This window comes from Agelaius tricolor, unplaced genomic scaffold, assembly GCF_023055355.1.
Source record: "Agelaius tricolor isolate 1412-34295 unplaced genomic scaffold, bAgeTri1.0.p SCAF_10, whole genome shotgun sequence".
Classification (NCBI taxonomy): Eukaryota; Metazoa; Chordata; class Aves; order Passeriformes; family Icteridae; genus Agelaius; species Agelaius tricolor.
The window spans coordinates 26,659,387-26,682,299 of NW_027269270.1; the positions used below are offsets into that span (position 1 = coordinate 26,659,387).

General features: G+C 50.3%; 1 protein-coding gene across 4 annotated transcripts in view; it reads right to left on the reverse strand.

Moving 5' to 3' along the window:
* LOC139593868 (protein HEG homolog 1-like) overlaps window positions 1–22,201 on the reverse strand; it is a 51,891-nt gene extending 29,690 nt beyond the window's left edge. For 2 of the 4 annotated variants that reach the window (XM_071435317.1, XM_071435316.1), the window contains exons 1-5: window positions 21,715–22,200; window positions 3,732–3,998; window positions 2,487–2,705; window positions 1,853–2,107; window positions 396–704 (exon numbers count right to left, since the gene is read on the reverse strand). In XM_071435317.1, the coding sequence (XP_071291418.1) occupies window positions 396–704; window positions 1,853–2,107; window positions 2,487–2,705; window positions 3,732–3,998; window positions 21,715–21,886 (1,222 nt within the window). In that variant the 5' untranslated portion in view covers window positions 21,887–22,200. Of the gene's footprint in view, window positions 1–395; window positions 705–1,852; window positions 2,108–2,486; window positions 2,706–3,731; window positions 3,999–21,714 lie in introns of all 4 variants that reach the window. The other 2 variants (XM_071435319.1, XM_071435318.1) reach the window with 2 other exon arrangements.
* Between the last annotated feature and the right edge of the window lie 712 nt (window positions 22,202–22,913).

The window sequence follows — 22,913 nt, forward strand, 5'->3', positions numbered from 1 at the left end:
AAAGGAGAAGAGAAAGGAAAAACTGCATAAACATAAATAAAAACTGCTGGGTAGGTTTCATCCCACTGTCAGTAGATGTAGACAATGTGTGCGTGAATATTCAATACGGAAATGTTTAATACTGGGAAATCATTAAGACAGGGGAAAAGTGGTCTCTAAATAGGAACTGCTGAAGTTATTGCTTGCAAAATTCTACTGGAAGTTTTCAAGGAAAATCTATCCTCCCCTTCCAACAAGAATAATATTTATCCATACTTTCATTTCTGTGAAATGTTTTTAAATGTACAGAATGTGCCAAATACAATATTATTCCTCCTTTCTTTAAAATAAAAAGGATATATTTTGTTAATAAAGAGTCTTTAAATAAGAGTTTTGAGCTATCTATCAAAACTCACTTGTGGAAGCACTTCCTGAAACGGAGGGCAAGCCTGAGAGCAATGGGTCTGTGACACCTCTGCCTCCATCACCCTGGGCACTCACAGACACCCCAGGGGTCTGGCTCTGGGCTGAAGAGCTGGTGATTTCAGTCCCAGAGGTGGAAATCTCTGCCATGGTGACCAGCCTGGTGCTGGCTGGCAGAGACCTCAATGTCCTCCCTCCAGCCTTGGCAGCTGTTGTGGAAATGGAGGTGCTGGTGGTGGGGAAATCCGAACCGAACCTCTCCATGGCTGAGCTGTTGGATGGCTGGTGGCTGCTTCCAACGCCTACAGTACAATACAAAAAATGGGTTTATACACATGAAATTATAAGCAGATGGATCCATTTTCTTCCCAGATGCTTACAGTGCACATACAGATACTAAGCATAGGAAGTGTTCAATCTGGACAAAGTGCTCCTTTGGACAGGCAGGACCCCCCTCACCTCTGGAAGACCTCGCATAAAACCCAGGGCTTGCAGCCAGACTTTGTGAGACTGGACAGGAGGAAACCCCACAGGACAAGGACTGTGGGGGTTTGCCTTTAAATCCCACCTTTGCTCTAATATTGCTGGAAATAGGCTCAGTTTTTTTCTTCTTCCTTTTTTTTTTTTTTTTTTTTTTTTGGTGGCTTGAGCACAGCATCAAGCAGCAAAGGGAGGAAACCTAAGCACAGCCACATTCCCACATGAGCCTGCAGCTAACTACACATCCCAGGGCTCAGCAAGGCACTATCCTTCAGACAGTGGATCTCAGGTTTCCTGCAGCCCAGGGGTGCTCCCAACAGCTGTGTAGCTGTGTCAGCGTGAGAACCTGGGAGATGTGTTTGCTCCTGAAAAGCCCTGGGCACAGGAAAAGGATTTAACAACACTGAGGTTTTCAGTGTTCATGTGGAGCTGGGCAAAGTCTCTGGTTTTGGGAGCTCCAGAAACTGGCTGCTGCAGAGCAAGCAAGGGGAAGCCATGGAGCCCAGGGATCTCAGGTTTGCTGCCCTGAGCAAGCTGTTCAGCACAGGCATCTCACCCTGCCTAGCTGAGGGCAAACCCACCCCGTGTGGCCACAAGTGTGGGTTCCCAACCTCCCACCCCACCCCGTCACCACTTGGGCACAGGTCAGACAGGGCTCAGAGCTGCCCTTGCTCTGCAGCTGGCACTGGCCCAGTGAAGATATTTCACAGCTGCAGACATCCACCCTGCAGAAAACACTGTGATAACATCCAAAGAACTTCACTTTTTTTCAAGTGGAAAATGCTGGGGGGGGTTGGATCAATTTTTTTTTTTCCATTGCTTTTTCCTGCTTTCAGCAGGGAATTTCAGCTAACCATCCAAATAATAAAAAACAGAGTGCATGCAAAACAGAGCATCTCCTCTGCCTCAAGAAAGCAAATACTATAAAGTGGCTTTTCAAAACTATGAAACAAAGGCCAGCAAAGCTCACCTCTGAGGGCATTGTCCATGGGAGGTGATGCTGTCAGCAAAGGACTGGTCAAGTTCCCTGTGACACCCCTGGGGTGCAGCATGATGTGCTCTGCACCAGTCTGGGTACTTGAAGCTTGGGAAGAGGCCTGGGGCTGTGCCAGGGAGCCAGGGAGGGCAGAGCTGGGGCTGCTCCCCAAGGGGCTGGGTGAAACAGCTGCAGTGCCCAGCTCTGTGCCCACCCAGCTGCTCACAGGTTGAGAGGGGCTGTCAGTGCCTGCAAGGCAACAGGGGAAAGCAGATGAGAACCCAGAGATGGGCTCAGCTGTCCACATACCATTCCACATCCCCCCTTCCCCTGCCCCTCAGCCCCCTGTCTGCACTGTGCCTACAGGATCTTTGTGTCTGGAACCTGCACCAAGTAGTTCATAATTTTGAATACTAGGATTCTTCTCTCCATCCTTGTGCATAAAGCAAGCCAGTAAACCACCCTGAGTGTACAGTGAGGATGGAGAGCTGGATCCACAAAGCTGTACAATACAGCTAACCAGAACCAGGCCTAACCAATGCTGGCTGCTCTGGGGAACAGCATTCACCTTGTTCCCAGGTCCCTGAACACCTTCCCAGTGTTCCTAGGCTGAACTGGGATGGCTCACCTGGGTGATGAGCTTCTGAAGATGAAGGTAGCAGCGCTGTCCTCATGGTGTTAAACCCTGACACGTTCCAGACCCCATGGTGCCCTCCCTGTGTCCCCTCAGCCAAATCAGTGCTGACAGCTTCTGAGCCTGGTGGTGTCCCCTCAGCAGCTGCAGGGGTGCTGGGAGCCCTCTTGCCTCTCCCTGGCCTGCCTGCAGCATGGTGATGGCTTCCAGGGTCTGGAAAGCAACAGGGAGAGGGGTCATGTTCACCTGGAAAAGTTCTCCTGTCTCAGCTGGGTGGCAGGAGCATCACCTGCAGCAGTACCCAGCCCTACCACATGCAACAGGAAGAGTCACAGCTGCATCCCTCATGTTTCCTCTGTTTAACAGAGCACAGTTTAACTGCAGGAGGGATTGATGGGAACAGAGGGTTTCTGTCGCCAAAAAATAATGGCATTTTAAATATTGTCCTCATTTGAGCATGGCAAAAGAAACAGATTTTTTTTAGAGATATTAAAAATGCAGAAGGAAGTAAGGAGCTGGTGCCAGAACAGCCCACAGCTGGCAGCCTGGGCATGCCAGCTCCACGTTCTAGTCCCTAAGCAGAAAAAAAACAAGAAATAAAAAAAATTAAAGAAAACCTCTATGCTTATATCTCATTTCAGCTGGGGATATTAAGAAAAAAACCTGAAGTGGGGACAGGGCAATCGTCACAGCTTTGCCTTGCTGCTCTGAGAAACAGGCCTTGATTTAAGTTCATATTTAAAAGAGTACATTGGTTTACTTATGTCTGAAGATTATGAACAAGCCCAAAAGTAAGTGCTCACTTGCAGGATTTCCATATAAGGACCTCAGCCACAAATCATCATCACAGCTGGTCAGGTATCCTTAAGCTGAGTTCTTACAACCTAGGCTGGGCTTGCAGTGGGGTTCAGTTCCTGATGGGAGAAGTTGTGGGGACACCCAGGGGTCTCAGCTCTTTGCACAGCCCCTGAGCTCAGTGGATGGGCAGGACTCCCTGGGTACTGCTGAGTGGTGAAAAACAGCGGCAGCTCCTGAGAATCATCTGTGTTGTAACGTTAAAAAACAAAGCCCAGCTTTCCTGAGAATGGATTTCTCCAATCCTGAGATTAAATTTCTCTCAAATTCTCTCAAAAATCTGCATTTCTAGCTATGGGGCAGCAATACTTCCTAGCCCACTGGCTATGCTCAGTCCATGGGCTGGGAATGGCTAACAGGAACTCCCACATCCATAAAACTCACCGGGAGGATGGCTGTGGGTGAGCAGGTGGCTCACTGTCCCAGCAGATGGGTTCTCTGGGGATCCTGCTCCTGGAGGGGGGACATCCCCGTCACTGGCAGGGGGCACAGTGTGCCCTGGGACCCTGCTTGCTGCTGGCACTGCCCCATGCCTGGCAGGCAGTGATGCCCACTCCCTGCTCCCAGCCAGCATCGTCACCAACTCCACAGGAGCACCAGCAGTCCTTATCTCTGTGCTTGAACTTCTCTCCTGATGGCTGCTTTCAATGACTAAAAGGAAAGACAAGAAAAAAAACTTAGATCCCATCAGCACTGATGTGCAGGCTCAGCTCACTGCAGTAACACCAAGGCCAGGCTCTGAGCTCATTTACTTACACTAGAGAAAAATTTTGCATAATCAAAACACAGACATGAAATTTATTTTTGGATTTGCACCAGTGGAAACTAGATTGGTCTGAGGGACCAAATACCAAAATCCACCTCTGTGCAAAAGACTAATTCAATTCAGCACCCTCAGGATTTTTTTTTGTGTTAGGAGAAATAAATTTTGAATAGAGCAAAAAGAAAAGTCTTAAACAAATAACTGGAAATACTTGCAGTGTAGGGTCCATGGCAGGAGTGTGAAGGTCTCCAGAGCTCACAGCCCAGCACAGCCCATGTGCCCCATTCTGAATGTAAGATGGGAAGGGAGAGGGCCCCACAGCTCTCCCCCTTTCTCCACTTGGCCAGTGCTTGCTGGACACCCAATCTCAAACCCCATCACCTGCAGAGAGCTGGCAGGGAGCTGGCTGAGAACTGCAGGGCACCCAGGATGGTCAGTATAACCCACCCAGCCACCATGCAGCACTGGGGACAGGGAGATCAGTGCATGGTGTGGATTACATGGCCCACCCAGGTGCCAAAGCACCCCAAGGTGATGGGATATTTTAGCACTTCTAACATTAATGTCTACCAGAATATGAGAAACAAGAAGAAGATTGTGCATGAGTGGTGGTCCGGGGAATCAGGGTCTTCAGCTTATGATACCACCTAGTGAGGATTTCACTGCATATCAGTTCACACAAAAATCAGTAGCCACCATCTATGTTACAGTCCCAAGGCTTGGCTGGCACTGCAGCCTCAGAGGACCCTCAAAGCCCACAACAATCTTTGAAGTCAAAAGCAAGTCCAAATCTGAACAGGCAAGGTCCCCATTTTGTCCATCTTCCTTACAACAAAATGCGGTCTCTGTCATGTGCATGACATCCACAGGGAGCACATAAAGGCAGTCAGTCTCTGCCCCAAAGCTCTGGTTTTGAAGGTTAAGCCTGTTCTAGACCTCCAAACACTTTCTGTAAGAAAACTGTGTGTCCAAAACAAACACCTATGGGACACCTCCTACTTGTCTTGTATGTCTTCCTTGGAGTTGCTGTGCCACAACAGAGGTGGCAATTTCAGAAGTGTCCTCTGTACACCTGCAATACCTTCAGTGGGAACTCACCAAGAAACAGAGGGGTAGGTAGGACAGTCTGTATCTCATCCTGGGAGTCTAAGCCCCCTGTGGGCCAAGGAGACAAGAGCTGTGGTGGAGCAGAGCCCCCAGGGTACCATCACTGGCAGCCTCACAGTGGCTGCAATGCCGAGCAGCCACTGCCACCCAGAGCCCACTGTGAGCCACCTCCTGTCCCAAGGGACAAGCTCCTGGTCTTCACCAGCTGGACAAGGGGATGGGAAGTGGCAGGGGATGCTTGCTGTGTTCATTTCCAAGCCAATACCCAGCCTGTAATCGTAGCCCACAAGTCCATTTATAGCAACCCCAAAAAACGTGGCTGTGCACTGAATTTCTCTCCATCCCCCTCTCACTAAAAGCTTTCAGCTGTGCAGCCCATGCTGACCAGAAAGCCTGTGGCCAGTTTTGCTGCACAGAGAGGAGGCAAAGCAGCAGATGCTTAAAGAAACCCTTAGGGTATGAGGATAGAAGAGGGAAATCTGCTTTCCCAGGTTGCCAACTCATTTGTCAACAAGGGCTCTGGACAAGCAGGCTAAAATATACAGCAGCACACTTCAGCAGGCATTTCATTGCCACTTCTTAAAATGTAACCCTGGAAATGCCAGCAAGCAGTGCCTTCAGCTATGTTCCTTGATTGAATGAGACCAGTTCAAAAGTAAAACACTGCTTTTTGCTTATCTGGTGGTAGTTTCCCCTGCAAATCCACCTCAGAGTGTTCTTTATCTTCTTTTGGCTCTGCAGAGATGCTGGGAATAAACTGAAGCAAAACCCTTCTCCTTATTGTGGGTGCCAGCAAACCTGGCTTTGAGTGCAGCCAGGCAGTGGAGGGGCTGAATAAGAAGGTATTATTTACACAGGCTTTTTAGAGTCATCTGGCATTTTTAACCCTGCCCTGCAAGGTATACCAGGTCCTGCTGCAGGGAGGAAAACCTCATGCTAGCACAGAGTCAGCTCCCCAGATTGGTGCAGAGCATAAGCTACGCTGGAAAATTCAACCCACAGCATGTAGTAAGGAAACCCCAAAAAAACCGTGTTGTTCAACAAAATAGACATGAAATCTCACATCCATCAAGCCTACCAGAAGTGCAAGATAAAACCACAATATCCTCTTTGATTTGCCTGCAGAAATTAAGACTTCAAAGACGACCCTCCTCTGCAGCAGACAGACCAGATCAAACTTCTTCCCAAAAATTCCCCACTGGACCATCTGGCCTCCCCTGATGCATTAAAGGCTTAAAGCAGAGTGGCCCTTTAGCTGAGGTACAGATCTGTCACTAACAATTTCATCACATCCTAAGCTGCCAACAGCTTTGCACGGTTTAACTCCACATAACCACAGCCACTGAGAAATATTTGACTTCCAGCACAAAACCCTGCCACCCACTGGATTGGTGTTTTCCTTCCCAGTGAAAACTAGCAGTGATGCTCACCAGACAGGTCGAGGCTCGGAGTTACTTTTTCTTTGCAAGCATAACAAGCCCGAGGCTTGCTGTGAGCCGAGTTACACAGCTCAGCCAGGACAAACAGATCAAGTTCCAGCTGATTTCTCAAGGCTTTGGGCTTGCCCCTGGCAGCCCAGCTGGAGATCTACCTTGTAAGACTCCTGAAAAATCCCTTTTGGGCCAACAATTTTCTGTCTCCATCTGTGACACAGCACAGGCATTGCCCTGTTTCACAGGTTGCTGCTACCAAGGCAGGGCTTAGGTGATGCTCACAACTCAACCATGGGTCAGCACAACACCAAAAAGCACAGTAATGCAAGTTTTCTGCAGTGACTGTGATCACACACAGGGCGGGGAGGGAGGTGGGATGTATCCTGCTGCTGCCAGGAGAGCAGCATCCCCACAGGCAGCATTTGTCAGGAGATTGCAGCCAGCCAAGGCAAGCCACGAGCTATCCCAGCCCCACTGCTCCCCTGAAGATGGGATTTTTTTCCCCTCAAGGGCAAGAAAAATACTTTCTTGACAGGGGAACACAAATTTGATCTGAGTTTGCACAGAAGGAAAGCCAAGAGCAGCTGACTGGCTGTCGAGAGCAGCCCTTCACCCGGAGCATCCCTCGTGGGGAGGGTGGGCATTCCCTGGGGAGCATTCCCGCTGGGATGGGGATGGAGCCGCCCATGGAGCCGCTGTCCTGCCAGGGCTGCGGGAGCATCCCGTGCGCGGAGGCTCCTCCCGAGGACAGGCAGCTCTAATTATAAACCCCACATCTGTTAACGTTGCATAATCTCAACATCATCCGAGGCTCGCGGAGGGGAGAAAAAACTCATCCCGACTTCGAAAACTCCTGGCTGGCTGTGGGAAGGAAGGCGGGCAGCTCGGGAGAAGAAGCGGGAGCAGAGCGGGGCCGGGGGCGGCTCCGGTCCCTGCCGGGCTCCGGGCTCCGGTCCCTGCCGGGGCCGGGCTCTGGGCTCCAGGCTCAGGGCTCCGGGCCCTGCCGGACTCCAGGCTCCGGGCTCCGGGCTCCGGGCCCTGCCGGGCTCCAGGCTCGGGGCTCCGGTCCGTGCCGGGGCCGGGCTCTGGGCTCGGGGCCCTGCCGGGCTCCAGGCTCGGGGCTCCGGGCCCTGGCTCTGGGCTCGGGGCTATGTTTTGAACGAGCGGCTGCTGCTGCGGATGTCGGGATCATGGGTGGAGGCCGGTTAGGAGCCAAGCGAGTTTGTGCGAACAAAAGCTAAAGCCCTAAATCTGGACCGTCCAGGGCTCTCTGGGATTTTCAATTTCCTTCCTTGTTCTTGCTCTGAAAGAAGAAGTTCAAGGCGGGGGGGTGAGCAGGGGGGGTGAAATGGAGGTTAAAAAAAATTCATACTTGAGATGGGTCAATTGAGAGTAAACACGCTGATAATACTGCTTGGGGAAGGTCCCTCGTGTGCACTAAGTGCGGGAAAAATGCAAGAGGTTTTTAACCACATGCAGTCAACCCTGTTCTGCTAATTTTTTTATATCTATGCAAGGATTTATTCTGTCTGGATTAAGAAAGGTGGGAAGAGAGGGTGTATGGGGAAGAGAAGAGGAGGCGCAGAAGCTTGCCAGAGCCTCTCACCCTTTTGTGGGAGTTGGTTCGGATACAGTACCCTACAGACACATTCCCTGGCAGTGCCCTGCTCTGGTGCTTCTGCTCCTCATCCTCTCCTCACTGGCCCCCAGGCAGAGCAGGACAGCAATTCACAGGACCTTCAGCCATTTCAACCATAATAGGAAGGATTTATGCAGGCACCAGAGGTGCCTAGAGCTTTCATATGTCGGCTCAAGAAAAGTGATGGGGGTTTGATTGCAGCAGCAGCCCCTGCAAGCTCTGAATGCCAAGGTCCACATGGTTAATGCCCACCTGGCCACTTCCAGCCATGGGTGCCCGCAGGGCTGGGGGGGACATCAGCATCATCCTCAGACGCTCCAGTGCCACGCCACAGCACCTTGCTTGCACTTCTGCTTTGTGACACAAAACCATTCTGCACTTCAAGCCTCCCCTCTGGGACCTGCAAAACCTCAGAGGATGCTAAAGGCCATTTTTGCTCCCCACACCTTTTTTCACCATCCCAGAGCCTGATGCTCAGAGATGCCATTAGGAAAAAAAAAAGGATCCAATTATTGCTCTTAAAAGCAGTACCCTAAAGCAAGGAAACAGGTTGTCCTAACACAGATATCTGTGATCCTTTCCAAAAGCACAGGATATATGCATATGGAGCGCCCACATCTAGGATAAAACCTGCACAGTGCAGGGACAGGATATTGTTCTGCTTATCAAGAGGTTTCCAGCCTCTTAGTTTTGGTGTCCTAAACATTTCCCTGGGGAGGTGCAGGCTCCCAGATCACCTGCACAAGCCCATGAAATCCTAAGCTTCTTACTTATCTTTCTTGGGCAGTTTGGTTCAATCCACAGATCCCTGAGGCCACATGGATCCATGGGACCACCTGTGCTGCCCGAAAACCACCAGCCTGTGGTTCAGGGCAGCTCCTCAAACCTCTTTTCGTACACTTTGGTTTTTTAACAGCTTTTAGCAACTGAATTATTAAAAAAAAAATAATAAAAAAAAAAAGTCCTGGTTTATCATCAAGTCTTTCAAAAATACATTTATATAAATTCCACTTCCAACAGGGATAAGCCATGAATTACTATACTGCTAAAAAACCCATAACCATGCTGAGGCTACAGTAAAATCTCAATCCATCCATGCAGTGGAGATTGAACCTCCAGTGTCCCAGGCCCTGTGTCCTGATGGCCTTTCTTGAGCAGCAAGCCAAACCCAGCCATATTTTCTGGCTTGACAGCTCGTTTCTGGAAGCATCCTTCCAGCGTTAATGTGGGAAAATCCCCCGCAGGCCCAGGGCAGAGTGGAGGCAGCCCCAGAAGCACTTACCAAAGGGATTCATTTTCTACTGTTTTTAGTAAACATCAGTAAAACCAAGCCAAAATAAAGCTCCCTAAGTGCACAGCTCTCTGAGCACTCACACCTCCTCTCCATCCCCTTTCCTGCAACCCTGCAATGCTGAAATGTCCCCAGCTAGCCTGCCTGCACCATAGATCCCAAATGCTAAATCCCAGCATCAGTAAATTCACTTCTGAAATCCCCCAGGCTTTTCTATAACGTCCTGTAGAAATATTACAGAAAGTATCACCCATGCATTGCTTCTCCTTCCTTTTTCTGAGGTTTTTAAAGCTCTCTGGAAGCTTTTCTAGTTGGGAAGGCAACGCTGCCCTCACCAGCACTCACGAGGCCAGAGCAAAAGCCACTCAGGGACCCAGCCTGGTGTCATTTTAACTTCTGCTCCCATCTGAGGGCAGTGCTGCTGGAGACTATCAGACGGCTTGGGGAGGAAGTCTCCTGGCAGGACTCCACCAAAGTGGAGTTGCTAGGTCACTGGAACAATAAAAAGGCAAGAAAAAACATCCTGGCTGTGAAAAAGATGGGAGGGGGGGAGAGAAAAATCCATGGTGGTGTGCACAGATCTGGTGAAGTAGTAAGAAACAGGCTGGTGAGGCTGAAGGGAGCAGCACCAGGCTGCTGTCAGCTTCTGCAAGCACACAGGTTCATTTCTAATGTGGCTCTTTCTCCAGACCTCTCACACAAATACCTCCAGAAACCTGGAATTTGTCTGCAAGGTTTGCAGCTTGGGAAAATCTCACAGGGGTCAATATTTCCAGGGCAGCAAGTTCACTGTGCTGCAGAGAGATTCACTGCATTTTGCCTGTCAGCTGGGACCCACAACCCACGGGATGGCTTTCACCCCCAGCAGCTGCCCAGGCTCACTGAAACTGGCAATACAGGAAACCTGCCCCCAGGCAGGGCTGGCCTTTGGTGAGAAGGGCTGAGCATCTCTACAATGGGCTGAGCACTGCACAGGCCTGGGGCTTGGGCTCCCCTGTAAGGAAAGGTGCTAGAGGCTTAGAACCTGCAGGATGAAATTTTGCTGTCTGGAAAGTCTAATTTCCAGGCCAGAAGGGAGCATTAGCTCATTCTGTGTGACCTCATGATAACCAAAGCCATTCCATGAAGCTTATTTACTCCCAATACAAGTTCAGTGACTTGTATTTGACTTAAACAGATCTTGCAGGGGAAAGAAACACCCAGACTACTGGTATTTGTAATTACCTAGGGTTTTACTCAAAACCACAAGGACTATGGGCTGAAGCACAGATTTTTCTGCACAAAACCTCAATGCCTATCAAAAAATTATGCCAGACAGCATGAAGCAGATGTGGGGCAAAAGACATCTACCCCAGGGGCTGAGGACTCAGCCTTTTGCAGACCCAGGTGAAAACAAGATTGCGTTTTCACATCCCACTCTGGAAACAAAACCGTAAGTCCCTGCTCCAAAGTGGTCTGAGTCCAGGGCCTGCTTCCCACACACAGGAAGGGACAATAAATACTGGGAAGATGGAGGAAGGAGCAGGGAAAGGCTGCTGCAATGCTGAGAGGTGAGGCTGGGAGCAGCCAGGGGCTGCCATGAGTCCCTGGGGACCAAGCCATGCTGCTCAGTGGCGCAGGTGGGCTTCGGTCCAGGTGTCTTGACCAGAGCCTCACTCCAGCAATGTATTTAAGGGCTCCCCAGGGAACTATTCCCTGTGCTTAACATTAGGCACATGCCAAAGAGCTTTGCTGGCTGGCAGTCACTCCAGGGATGATGACCAGCCTGGGAATTGAGCAACTTCTCAAGGGCATTGTGGGAAGGATAAGGAGCCCTCTTGGAAAATCATCAGACTGCCAAGTGGTAGGCGCCATTTGGTGACATGCAGACACAAGGCTCAGTGGATTCTTCCCTCCATGTAGACCAGCAAAATGCAACTCCATCCCAAGGGAAAACTGAAGGTAGCCCAAGCCTGACACCCAGCTGAAGGTTGGATGCAGGGCATGATGTCATGGCAGCAGGAACCATGTATGCTCTTGTGGCTCCTACCCTTCAGCAAGGGGCACTGAGACTTGTGAAGGGATGGAGAAAAAGGCAAACAGGCAAAAAAATAAACACAGCAGCTTAAAGAGAAATGAATCCCCAGAAGAGACAAGGGGCCCCACCTCCCTTCCCCCATCTGCTGCCAAAGGATGATGATCTAAATCACATTTCCTAGATGACACCGCGCCGATCTGCCCCGGAAGCAGTGGTGGCAGCTCAGGATGGCGCCGGCCCTGCTTCTTCCAGGGGATGAGCCAGGTCTTCCCCCTGGCACTGGCAGAGCAGTCACCACTGACAAGCAGAGGACAGCACTGCCCAGGGGCAGCTGGAACAGAGGTCCTGCCTGACAGCCACCACTGTGCCTCTGCAGCCACACGTTTCCTTTCCGAGAATGGGGGAAGGGATTTACCACTTCCAGTGCCTCTCTGCACATGTTTCAGGGAGATTGAAAAGTAAATACCTTCTTTCAGATGTGGGCAGCAGTGGGAATGGGTGCTGGAGAAGGGCAGGGCTGGGCTGTCACCCTCTGAGCTGTCACTGAGGGCTCAGAGGGAGTCGTGGTCAGGTCACATCCTACCTCGATGCATATGGGCACGGGGTGGTGAGCAAGGCGGTGCAGAAGACTGAGAGGACAGAAATCTGTGCCCCAAACCTGCCCACACAAAGACACAGATTACCCAGCACAGAGCCACCACACATCAACTGCCTTGGCACATCCATGTGACCACCAACTTCAGTCTTAACCCAGCATGTGACACAGCTTATCCAACACCCTCCAATCTCCAGGTGTACCAGCACTTTGCAGGACAGGATGATGAGGATCTCTGACTGCATGCTGGGGACTGTCCTCAGAGGCCACAAAATTCCTGTTATTCCCATTCCCCAATTTAAAAGCCTCCTGGTTCATTTAGCTTTCTTCATGCATCACATTTGCTACAAGTTTCTAAGAAGAGATCATCTTCATGATTTTCTGCATTCTCTGATTATGTTTCCCTCCTAAGAAACATCCTTTCAAAGGGCCTTTATCTGCAGGGTTGGCTGACAGTCTAATACTGCATCCCCATTCTGCATTTGCTGAAAGAGCTGATAATGTCCTAAAAAGAATTAACATTTAGATGTTAGTCCTGTAACCAAATCTGAATCAAACAATGATGACTGTTCAAATGTCTAAAGCTACTCAGGGGTATTTTCATTTAAGCCCTACCAAGCTTGTACCAGGGATGAGGAGGTTTCTAAAGATGCCTTTGTGAGTACCAGCCACTGAAACCCTTCTCCTTGTCCCTCCAGACACAGATACAATTATACCCAGCTCCAGCACAAAGATAAAGGCTGAATTACAAGAGCAGCATTATGCTCCACAATCAGAGTCCTTGATTCCAATTGACAAGGAGCTCAAATCATGCGCAGTTGGTCTGTGGATGCTTCCACTCCTGGAAATCATTCCCATCACTGGACAGAAAGGAGTTCAATAGACAGGGGTACCTTCTGCATTTCCTCCCCAAATTGCTAAATTACCTTGTCAGTTTGGGAGATCTTACAAGTAATGCAGGGTCAAACCTGGCCAACACTTGTCTGGGATATTTCTTTGCAGAAGGTTTAATACCAGCTGCTTCAGTTTCCCTGATAAGAAAGTGTTTTCTTACCTATAGTGGCATGGATGTAGCAGGACAGTTATTCAGAGATGCAGTGAAACCCTTCTCATTAAAAAAAAAAAAAAAGTGGTATTTTTCTACCATTCTGGGTGATCCCAGAAGATAGGGAGGAGATATATCAAGATCCCTTGGGAAATGTCTTGAGATCTCTTACAGACCTGCCTTTTGCTTTTATAGAGCACTCAAAACCAAAGCCAAATGAATAACCCCTCAAATATCCAAACTCCCACATCAATCCCCAATTTATGCATACTCCAGAAAGTGCTGTCCTCCCTCCAAAACAGATCCTGACACCCTGGGTGGGTGGGCAGCAGTACCCTCCTCCTAGGCTATCAGAGAAGGCATCTTTTGGACAATATATTGAAGCCAAACTTAGTGTGATTCATCCCTGCTTCAGCAAAGTTCACCAGAGCGTGACGTTTCACATCAGTCCTCAGGGCTTAAGAGATTTTCCACAAGAGGAAGGGTGTTAACACCAGCATCCTAACAAGCAGTGACGTGAATAATTGTGCTCCATAGATCTAAATTCCTCTTGTCACTCCAGATGCAGAAGTGCCTTTTAGCATGCTCTTCAAGGAAAAAGAGAGCCCACCTTTGCTACCAGTAACCAACACAGCCTGGCCATCAGTCCAAAATGCCTGCACAGGGTTTCTTCTATGCTCTGGAGATTTCACAGGAATCTAAGGGTGGTTCTGGTAGCAGAAATTACCACAGTGTCTGCCTGGTTATAGAGGCGAGAGGTCAGACTGATCCTGTAACAGCCTTCAAAACCTCTGCCATCACAGCCTGCTGAAAAATGCTGAGAAAAATGCCCCAAATGTGTGTGTGCAACTCGATGTCTTCTGGGAAATGCAGCCTGGCTGTACCCCTGGGACAACAGCTAACTCTGCTGACTTAACCCTTTGTGCATAGTCTGCCTTGCTATCAACCACTTAAAATTCCTTCTCACTCCTTTCCCACTGACTTTATCTCAGAGTTAAAAAGAAAATGTTATTTTGTCCCAAACTTCAGTGGCAAGAGCCTTGTCGCCATCAAACCGCTGTGTAAAAGGTCCCTCAAACATCTCCATGTTTGCCTTGGCAAAAGAACTGCAAAGGTCATGGCAGTTCCAGAGGACTTTTTCCAAGCACCAGATTGGAAGCCCAAGATGGGGTGTCCACAGTGCAAGGCAAAGGGAAGGACCTGCAGCATTTGGTCACAGTGCAAGTGGCACGATCAGCCTCGGCCAGTGCACAGTCAGAATGCTGCACAGCTCCATGGCCGTGCAAAGAGTGACAAGGCACATGAAGCTTGTTTTTCCCAGTGGAGAGGCAATCCACCAAGGACAAGGTGCTTGCACAAGGTATTCAAACAGCTGGACAGAGAACAACTGGGTTTGCCCTTGGCATTCCTGCTGTGCTCCCTCTCTTTCCCTAGCAGAGCAGGACAGTGCAGAGGGCTGCACTTCTCCTGCAGATGCAGTGGTGTCTGAAACAACCCTTCTGTCTGGACACAAAAGCTTCTGGAGACCAGCTTTGAGCTAGTGGTATTTTTAAATAAACCCAACCTGGGCTTCCTCTGTGACTTCTAGCTTTGCAGCTAATAGTTTCCAGGCTTTTTTATCTACCACCTCAACAGCCAGACGCTCTTTTTCTACCCCTCTAAGTGATTCTCCTGTAATGACAACTCCAGGAGTTGGGGTTTTAGGGAAAGACAGCCAAATCTTAGGAGGCTCTTGACACAGATCCTGACTTTTGGCAGCAGTGCTCCCTCGCCCACAGCTGAGATGCTGACTGCAGCTTGGGAGATGCTGAAGTAACCAACTGCAAACCTATTTATCAAATGACTCCAAGTCAAGGGCACAGCAGATGCAAAAGCAGATATGACCCTCCTCAACAGCCCTGCCTGCACAAAGGACAGGCAACTGGTAAAAGCTCCATCCAAAGCCATAGAGGGATGGGGGAAGCAGCACAGGAGCAGCAACAGTTTGTAGGTTATTACACCCTGTTTATGCATTTTGGGCACTTTTTAAATATTTTCTATATCTCATGCATTTCATACTAGTTTCTGAAAGGATGAGACAGCTTTATTTGTTCTCATACATTAAAATAAACTAGGCTGGAAGGCAGACACCTCCAAGACAGCAGGTTCCTACAGGTTTTGTGAAGACCAGCACTTCAGCAGAGCAGGCTCCAGTGAGTGCCCAGCTTGGGGAGCTGCTGCACAGACCAAGGGGGCTCCCCATGACTCAGTCCATGCCCTGGCCCTGGAACCTGCACACACTCAGCACCCACAGAACCCAAGATAAGCCACAGCACACACCAATGCCACACATCCTGTGGCAAGCAGAAGAGAACAAACCACAGGCTTTTGAGCCTAGTGAGGGGAAACCTTGCATTATTTTACCTTCCTCCAGCTGATCCCTGTGCTCAGCCCAGCTCTGCCTGTCCCTTCTCCAAGTCTTCATGACCATGAGTGGCCATCACCCTCTCCAGCACCCAGATGAGACAAAAAACAAATTAACAGCAAATAAGGGATATAACCAAGGTCCTAAAATCTGTATTATGTACCTCACAGTACTCAGATCCTACAAGAGGTTCTCATTTTATATAGGACCTGGTTCCTATCCCCTTTTTCCCCTTTTCTCTCCAGAGCACTTCAGTAAACCAGGTCTGACAGCAGCATTTCTACAGCACAGGCAACAGCTACACTAACAGCTTGGAGGAGCTGAAGTTTACAGAGCTTCCTTTACTCAAGGGAACTGCATTTTTCTAAGATTATATTATTACTTGGGCTGGTTGCTCAGTAATGCAACATCATTTCCCTTTTGGGTGGGAAAATTCTCTCCTTGTCCTCAGATGTGAATGATTTCAGCCTGAAAGGATGAACGCAGACTCTGCATGAACTGTGCCCCTTGCTGAAGCAGCAGGATGTTATATATATATAACAGCTGGGCATTAAAAAATATATGGTGATGGGTGCACACACATCAGCTGTATGTATGCAGAAAATGGTGAGAAAGAAGAGGTGCCAAATGTGACAAAACCATTTCCTCCTGAGAGGCACCCACAGACTTCATTCTTTCACCATGCCTGTGCTTGTAGCCCTCTTGCATCTCCTCTGGATGAATATCCCAGCAAATGAACCCCTCATATTTACAGAAACAGCAAATTACAATGCAAATGTTGCAAAAACTGCTCAAAGAAGTAAAAATTTGAATTTGCAATCAGGTCTGCTGCCACTGAAAATTGGATTCTGCCTTCTGTGTTCAGCCATTCAGGAAAGAGAAAAAGCCTATTGTATGACCTACATCTTTAATTGAATGTAAATAACAGGGGCTGTGGTCGGGGTATTCAGGCCTCATGACAAGCTACTGACTATGGATTTTGCATTGAGCATTTTCAAGGGAATATTCTGAACCACCAACCTTTGATTCACTTGGAGCTCCTTCTGACACTCCAGTCGGTCAAACTGCCCCAGTGCTGCTTTGCACCATTTCAACAGCAGAAAGACACCAGTGCAGGTGCCAGGATCTGGCCCTGCCTCTTTCCAGAGGAGCTCTGTGCACATCTGAGAGGATCAGCCCAGGCTTCAGCAGTGCTGTTTGTCTGCCTAGAAATATCCTGACACCCCCAGACTCCTCACCCCTCCATAGCAGAGAAACCCTTTTGACACTATGTGAGGAAGAAAAGCCAGAATCTAGAGGGTTTACACTGACTATCTACAATCTATGCAGCTCCAGACTATTTCTCTGGGGGTATTTCAGGGGTTGCAGCCCTGCCTGGAGCACCCCAGCTGGCTGGAATGGCACAGAGAGAGGCAGAAAGACAGTATTTCTGTGCTGCAAAAAGTCAGCAGGCTCAGCCACAGCTGAACCTTGCCACTCTGTAGCTATCCTTATTTTGGAAATGGCACACAGCTCCCATGGATGGGGAGCCCACAGTGCCAGCCAGGAGGTTTCTCTGGCAGCAGCTCCAGAAGTGCTGTGGACGTTGGTGGTGCCTTAATCTCTACATCACAGCACTGAAACCCTATCGCTGTACTGACAGGTTTTATTGGCTTGATTAGCTTGTTATTTGAAATAGTTCTGTATTCTGTTGGGGTTATTTTGTTAGCATGGATGAATGCTTCATTTAAACCAACACAACCAGACTGATGCTACAAAGTTTCATGTTTTACATTTTGGGTGAACAGCTATGGTCAGCAGCATCCATTCATTTTCACTATGAGCACCAAAACTAACAGCCTTTCTAACCTGGCATCATAACCCCTCTGTTAAATGAGCAAAATCCTCTGCCACCTCTGAGAGATGTGATGGTGATGGAGTCAGGTTCAGCAGCTCTGACATGCTCCCTGCAGATGAGCAGGATGGGGAGAATGGAGAGAGGATGGAGCACATGGAGCTTGAGGGTTCAGTGATGGAGAGTTTCTGACTGGCAGCCCAAAAATTGCTAATTGTAAGAGCAGGTGAAGGAAAAAAAGTTGTCCCAGAAACTCCACACTCCCCTAAACAGATCAGTATCTGCAACTTCTGATACTGAAAAGAATATTTGCTAAGGAATGCACCCACACACCAGCAAGGCTGGCACCAGCCCCTGCAAACGTGGCAGCAACAGCCCATCTCGTCCCCCCAGACATGAGAAAAACATGAAGGAAGTTAAATTCTTTAAATTACTTTAAATTCTTTAAATTCTGCTCCAGCAGCCACCACGACCAAAATGGTGGTGGCTGCTGGAGCAGAACATGCTGCCAACACCTGCTGAATGGGCACAGGCTGGCACAGGTGGTTTGGGACTGAGAAATGAGACTTTGGGGGAGCCCAGCAAAGGGCAGCTCTCCCCTCACCCCCTGCCTGCTGACGTCTCCACACACACTGTCACATGGCAGTGTCCATCAATACTCATCACTGTGTGCTCCCTGCCAGCCAGGTCACACAGCTATCCCTCACACTACTCATTTAGCACTTTAACATCACATCAAGTGCTTCCACAAATTGATGCTAACCCAGCTGCTCAGTGGACAACCCCTGCTACCTTCCAGGGCTTGAGATGGGGAACAGGCAGGAAAGCTGATCTTCAATCTTCCTCTGTTTCTGAAATGCATTTTCTTCCTTCTCTTTTCTTTTTTGCTTTAAATTATGTACCCCAAAGGAGCAGAGCTAAATCCATGCAACCCCTGGGAGTTCATGTTCACAGCCCACCAACCAAATCCACTCAGAGCTCACAGAGGAGCAGCAAAGATGCCCGAGACAGGAAAACCCTGCAGCCTTTTGATAGCAGTGCTGAGGCACAGGAGGCAATTCTTCCTTGTCCCTGCACCACAGGGGGAGGGAGCATCCTTCCTGCACCACCCACAGTCACCTGAAGCTGCATCAAAGCTAGAGAGCAGCATCTTACACCTCTCTGCATCAGTGTGGCTGCACGGAGAGCTGGGCTCTGCCCCCAGGAGCCACAAAATACATACTGCAAAATGTGAGGCAGGTTTGGAAGCAACACCGTATCTTTGTGCAAACAAATATCCTCAGCATCTTCTTTCCTCGCTCCTAACTTTACTTCTTCCTCACACAGAAAGTTTCGGACAGAAAGTTAAAAATATACATAAATAAATACAGACTGTTTATCCCTTCTAAGAGTTTTGGAAAGTTTCTCCCAGCAGCCAGCCTAAACCTCTGCTGCAACTAAAGCTGGTTCCTTCTCAGGCAATTTCACACCTCATTGCCAGGGCTCCCACCAGGGAAGCCACATAGAAAGGTGGCACCTGCCATGGGAGAGAGGGAGCAGGGACAGAAGGACAGACACAGATGGCAGCAAAGCAGATCAGCTTCTCAGGGAAAGCCCATTGCCAGCGGCTCCATGCTGTGCTGGGCACCGTGGCAGGGCACCTGTGTGGGCAGAAGTAGCAGAAAAAGGGACATGGCAGGAACAGGGAGATCCCAGCCACAGTGACTTTGTCAGGGGCTCAGTGTTACCTCTGGTGTCCTGTGGTGTCACTGGAATTATTCCCATTTCACAGATGGGAAACCTGAAATTCTGAGACCTGCAGGAGGACAGGGCTTGTAACCAAACCCTGACCTGACCCAGGCTGGTGGCAGACAGAGCCCTTCAGCTCACTCAGTGCCCATGTGAGGTAGTGCCAGAAGAGATTTGATAATGCTTTAACTTTACTGTCACCAGCTTTCTTGCTTCCTACTTCACCTATTTTTTTTTTTTTTCCTTGTGTTACTCTCCTTGGGTTCAGACTGTATTATAAACACAGGCTAAAGCCATCTGTCCTCATGTCTCAGCAGACAAGCCCTCAGAGGGTCTGGCAGGGAGGGTGGCAGATGCAGGCTGAGGCCCAAGCCAGCCAGGAAGGCAGTGAGGCTGCGAGGGCAGCCCTGCTCCCTTGCCCCACGCTTTGTGAGAGACTCAAAAGCCCCATTTCTACACCCACTGCCTCACCATCTGCTCACTAAGCCCTGCCTGAGAAAGGGCTTTTGCCACCCTGCCCCAGACTGTTGCAAAGGGAGATGTAATCTTCATTTCCTGGTAGTGCCAGGGTGATGGGTTCACAAGAAATGGTACCCTGGCTTCAAGCAAGTGTTTTTAAAGGTGGGACATGCCTCGAGGGGCAGGAGCGGTGGTGACACAAGCAGGGATTGCTCAGGAGTCTGCAGCCCGACCTGAGGGTGATTCCGGAGATCCCCAGCCTGCTCCTGTAGCACCAGACAATTCCCTTGACTGACAGGCACGGAGCTGCTGCTAACAGCGAGTGAATCGCAGCTGTCAGGAGCCAGGGTAATTCACGATGCCGTTTGCTGGGGAGCGAGCTACTGCTGGGCTATTTATCACTCCTTCACTGCATGCCCTGCTCCTTCTGGCTGTGGCTGACATAATTCACAAGCACCTGTAGCTGCTGAGCCCTGGCTGCACGGAGCAAAGCCTGCGCCCCCCAGCCGGCCAGCCAGGCTGACAAATGGCTTCTCCAGCATGTGGACAGATAGTCCGAGCTTTTCAGACTCTTAACAAAGGAAATGCATTCCTCTACTGACTCTCAGGAGTCATCAAGGTCACAGGAAAAGATGCCAGACTGAAAGCTGAGATGAAATTAAATATTTTTTTTCTGTCCGCTGAGGAATCTGCACAGCTTTCAACAAATAATAGGTGAGCAGTTTGCTGGCAAGTTGCAGATTTTATCTTCACAAGGTTGGTAGCAGGTAAGACAGCATTATTCTCCCAGTTTGGAGGGCAAACCGATACTTGGAGTAGCACAAAGAAGTAGCTGAGCTGGGAACAGACCCAAATCTCCTTCATTTCCATGCAGTATCCTAGTCACAAAGCTGCTCTCACAAGCACTGCTGGTTAGGAGCTTTCTAATCCACTGCAGGCTACATTCCAGCTGATACCCCCAGTTATACATTGGTCTAGTCTGGATACATCCTACAAAGGCATGCCTTGGGTTTGTGAAGAAAATGAAAAGGTTATAAATGTACTTTCTCACATTTCCTGAAATTTTACAGCTCCATACAACTAAACTTAACCCCAAGTTCCAAAGCACAATATTCTCTCCTCATCAGAAATTAAAAGATGAAATTTGACAGTCCAGCTCAGGCAGGCAATGAATCCTAAAACCCACTTAAAACCTACGCAGGATTAATTTGACATATTGGATTCCTTATACCACCTGCAGACACTCAGTGCTTTCCAAACTCATTGAGAATTAGTCATCCTTAGAGCTATGTGCCTTCTTTGGTGAGTAAGTGAGCCAGTTTACTGAACGACACTTGAAACATCCCTGCTTGTTCTGGGAAAAATAGGATTTATCCTGTGCTGAAACCAAATTCAGCACAATCCGTAAAGCACAAAACTAGGCATTGCTTGTGATAATAGCACTGTAGAGGTGGCATGCAAGGAAAGATTTGGCTCTATACGTGACTAATCTGACAGTCTGTAGGCGACTAGAAACAGAGGGTATTCACAGAGAGCTGACAGCATCTGTCCCCACACCTGATAGGGGTCTCACCTTTGGTGAGATGAGAGCATTGCTGGAGACAAGCAGGAGGCAACCCAGACCCTGCAGACCACCTACAGGAGCCCCCCGTTTCCCACCTGGATGGGTATACACATGTGGACAGTACTCCTGGTGCCCCCCAAAACCTTTCTCAAGTTCCTCGGTGAAGTTTCCACCGCTCGCCTTCCACTCAGTCCACACAGCCACAACGTGTTTACACTTTCCCATCCCAAACCTTCACCCTCTGAAGCAGCTGTAGCACGATGAGCTGGGCAAGGTTAAAAAGGAAAAGGAACTGGGGGGGGGGGAGTGTTACACTTCCCAGCTGAGCCAGCTCTGGGTGATGTCGGGATGCTCAGCAGCCCGCAGCCGCGGTGCCACGAGAGACCCGCACCATGCGGACCCCCGCACTCTCCGGCCGCTGCCGGGACGAAATCCCGTCCCTCCCCTTCTCCCCATCCCTATCCCCATCCCCATGGCGGGGCACTCACCCGGGCTGCCGGCGGGAAGCGAGGAAGGGCGGCCGAGACGGTTTCGGGACGGAGGAGGAGGAGGGGGAGGTGGAGGAAGACGCCGTGGGGAAGCGAGGGGCAGCGAGCCGGCCGGCGGGACCGGGACCAGCCCCAAGCCCAGCAGCAGCAGCAGGGTGCAGGCTGCCGGCATGGCGCTGGGGGTGGATGGAAGGGGAGCCGGGGGAGGGGGGGGGGCGGGGGGGTGGTTGTTCACATACCCGGAGCGGGGCAATAAATAACCACCTAAATAGCGATTTTTAATGAATTCCCCGTGCCCCCCCCTCGGGGCGGCGCCTTAAAAGTGCGGGGTGCCCATAGCGGAGGGGGTGAGGGGGGGGCCCGGCCAGCAGCGGCAGCAGCCTGCGGCCAAGTGCCGGCGCCCGAAAGTAAAAGGGCAGGCGGCGGAGGCTCCTCCTCGAGCCTGACATCACCCAGCCGCGGCTCGGCTCGGCTCGGCATGGCCCGACTCCCCACGGCCCCCCCCACCCCGGCCCGGCCCGGCCCCCAGCGGCCGCCCCCTCCCGCCCCGCGCAGCCGTCGGGCCGCCCGCTCCCTCACCCGGCTGGCTGCGGCAGCACGGGGACTATTAGCAATAGTAATAATAATAATAATAACGCTCCTTTTTACTTCTAGTTTATTTTTCCTGCTGCATCTCCCAGCCGCGCCGGGCGAGCGTGACCCCCTGCCCGCCGCCGCGGCCGTCGCGGAGCTGCCCCGGTTCGGTTCCGCGGGTAAATAAACGCCCCGGTTCGGTTCCGCGGGCAAACGCCCCGGTTCGGTTCCGCGGGCAAACGCCCCGGTTCGGTTCCGCGGGCAAACGCCCCGCTTCGGTTCCGCGGGTAAATGCCCCGGTTCGGTTCCGCGGGTAAACGCGGGCAGCGCGCAGGGCCCGCACCCGGCGGGCACGGCCGCCCCCACTACGGCAGGGTCACCCCTCCTCCTGCACTGCCCCGAACTTAAATCCCATCGAAATCGAGTCCTTGACAAATAACTTCAGCTTTTTTCTTGGTTATAAGGCTGACTCTCTTCTGAAAGCCAGCAGCAGCGTTTGAGGGTGCAGTTTCTGGCAGTGGTGAATTTCCCAGGCCGGGCTGTACGGGAGGCAAAGGATTTCCCTTCATTGTTCTGAAATTCCCCTTCATAATTTCATGCTCCTAGCTCTGGGAGGGAGCAGGCCG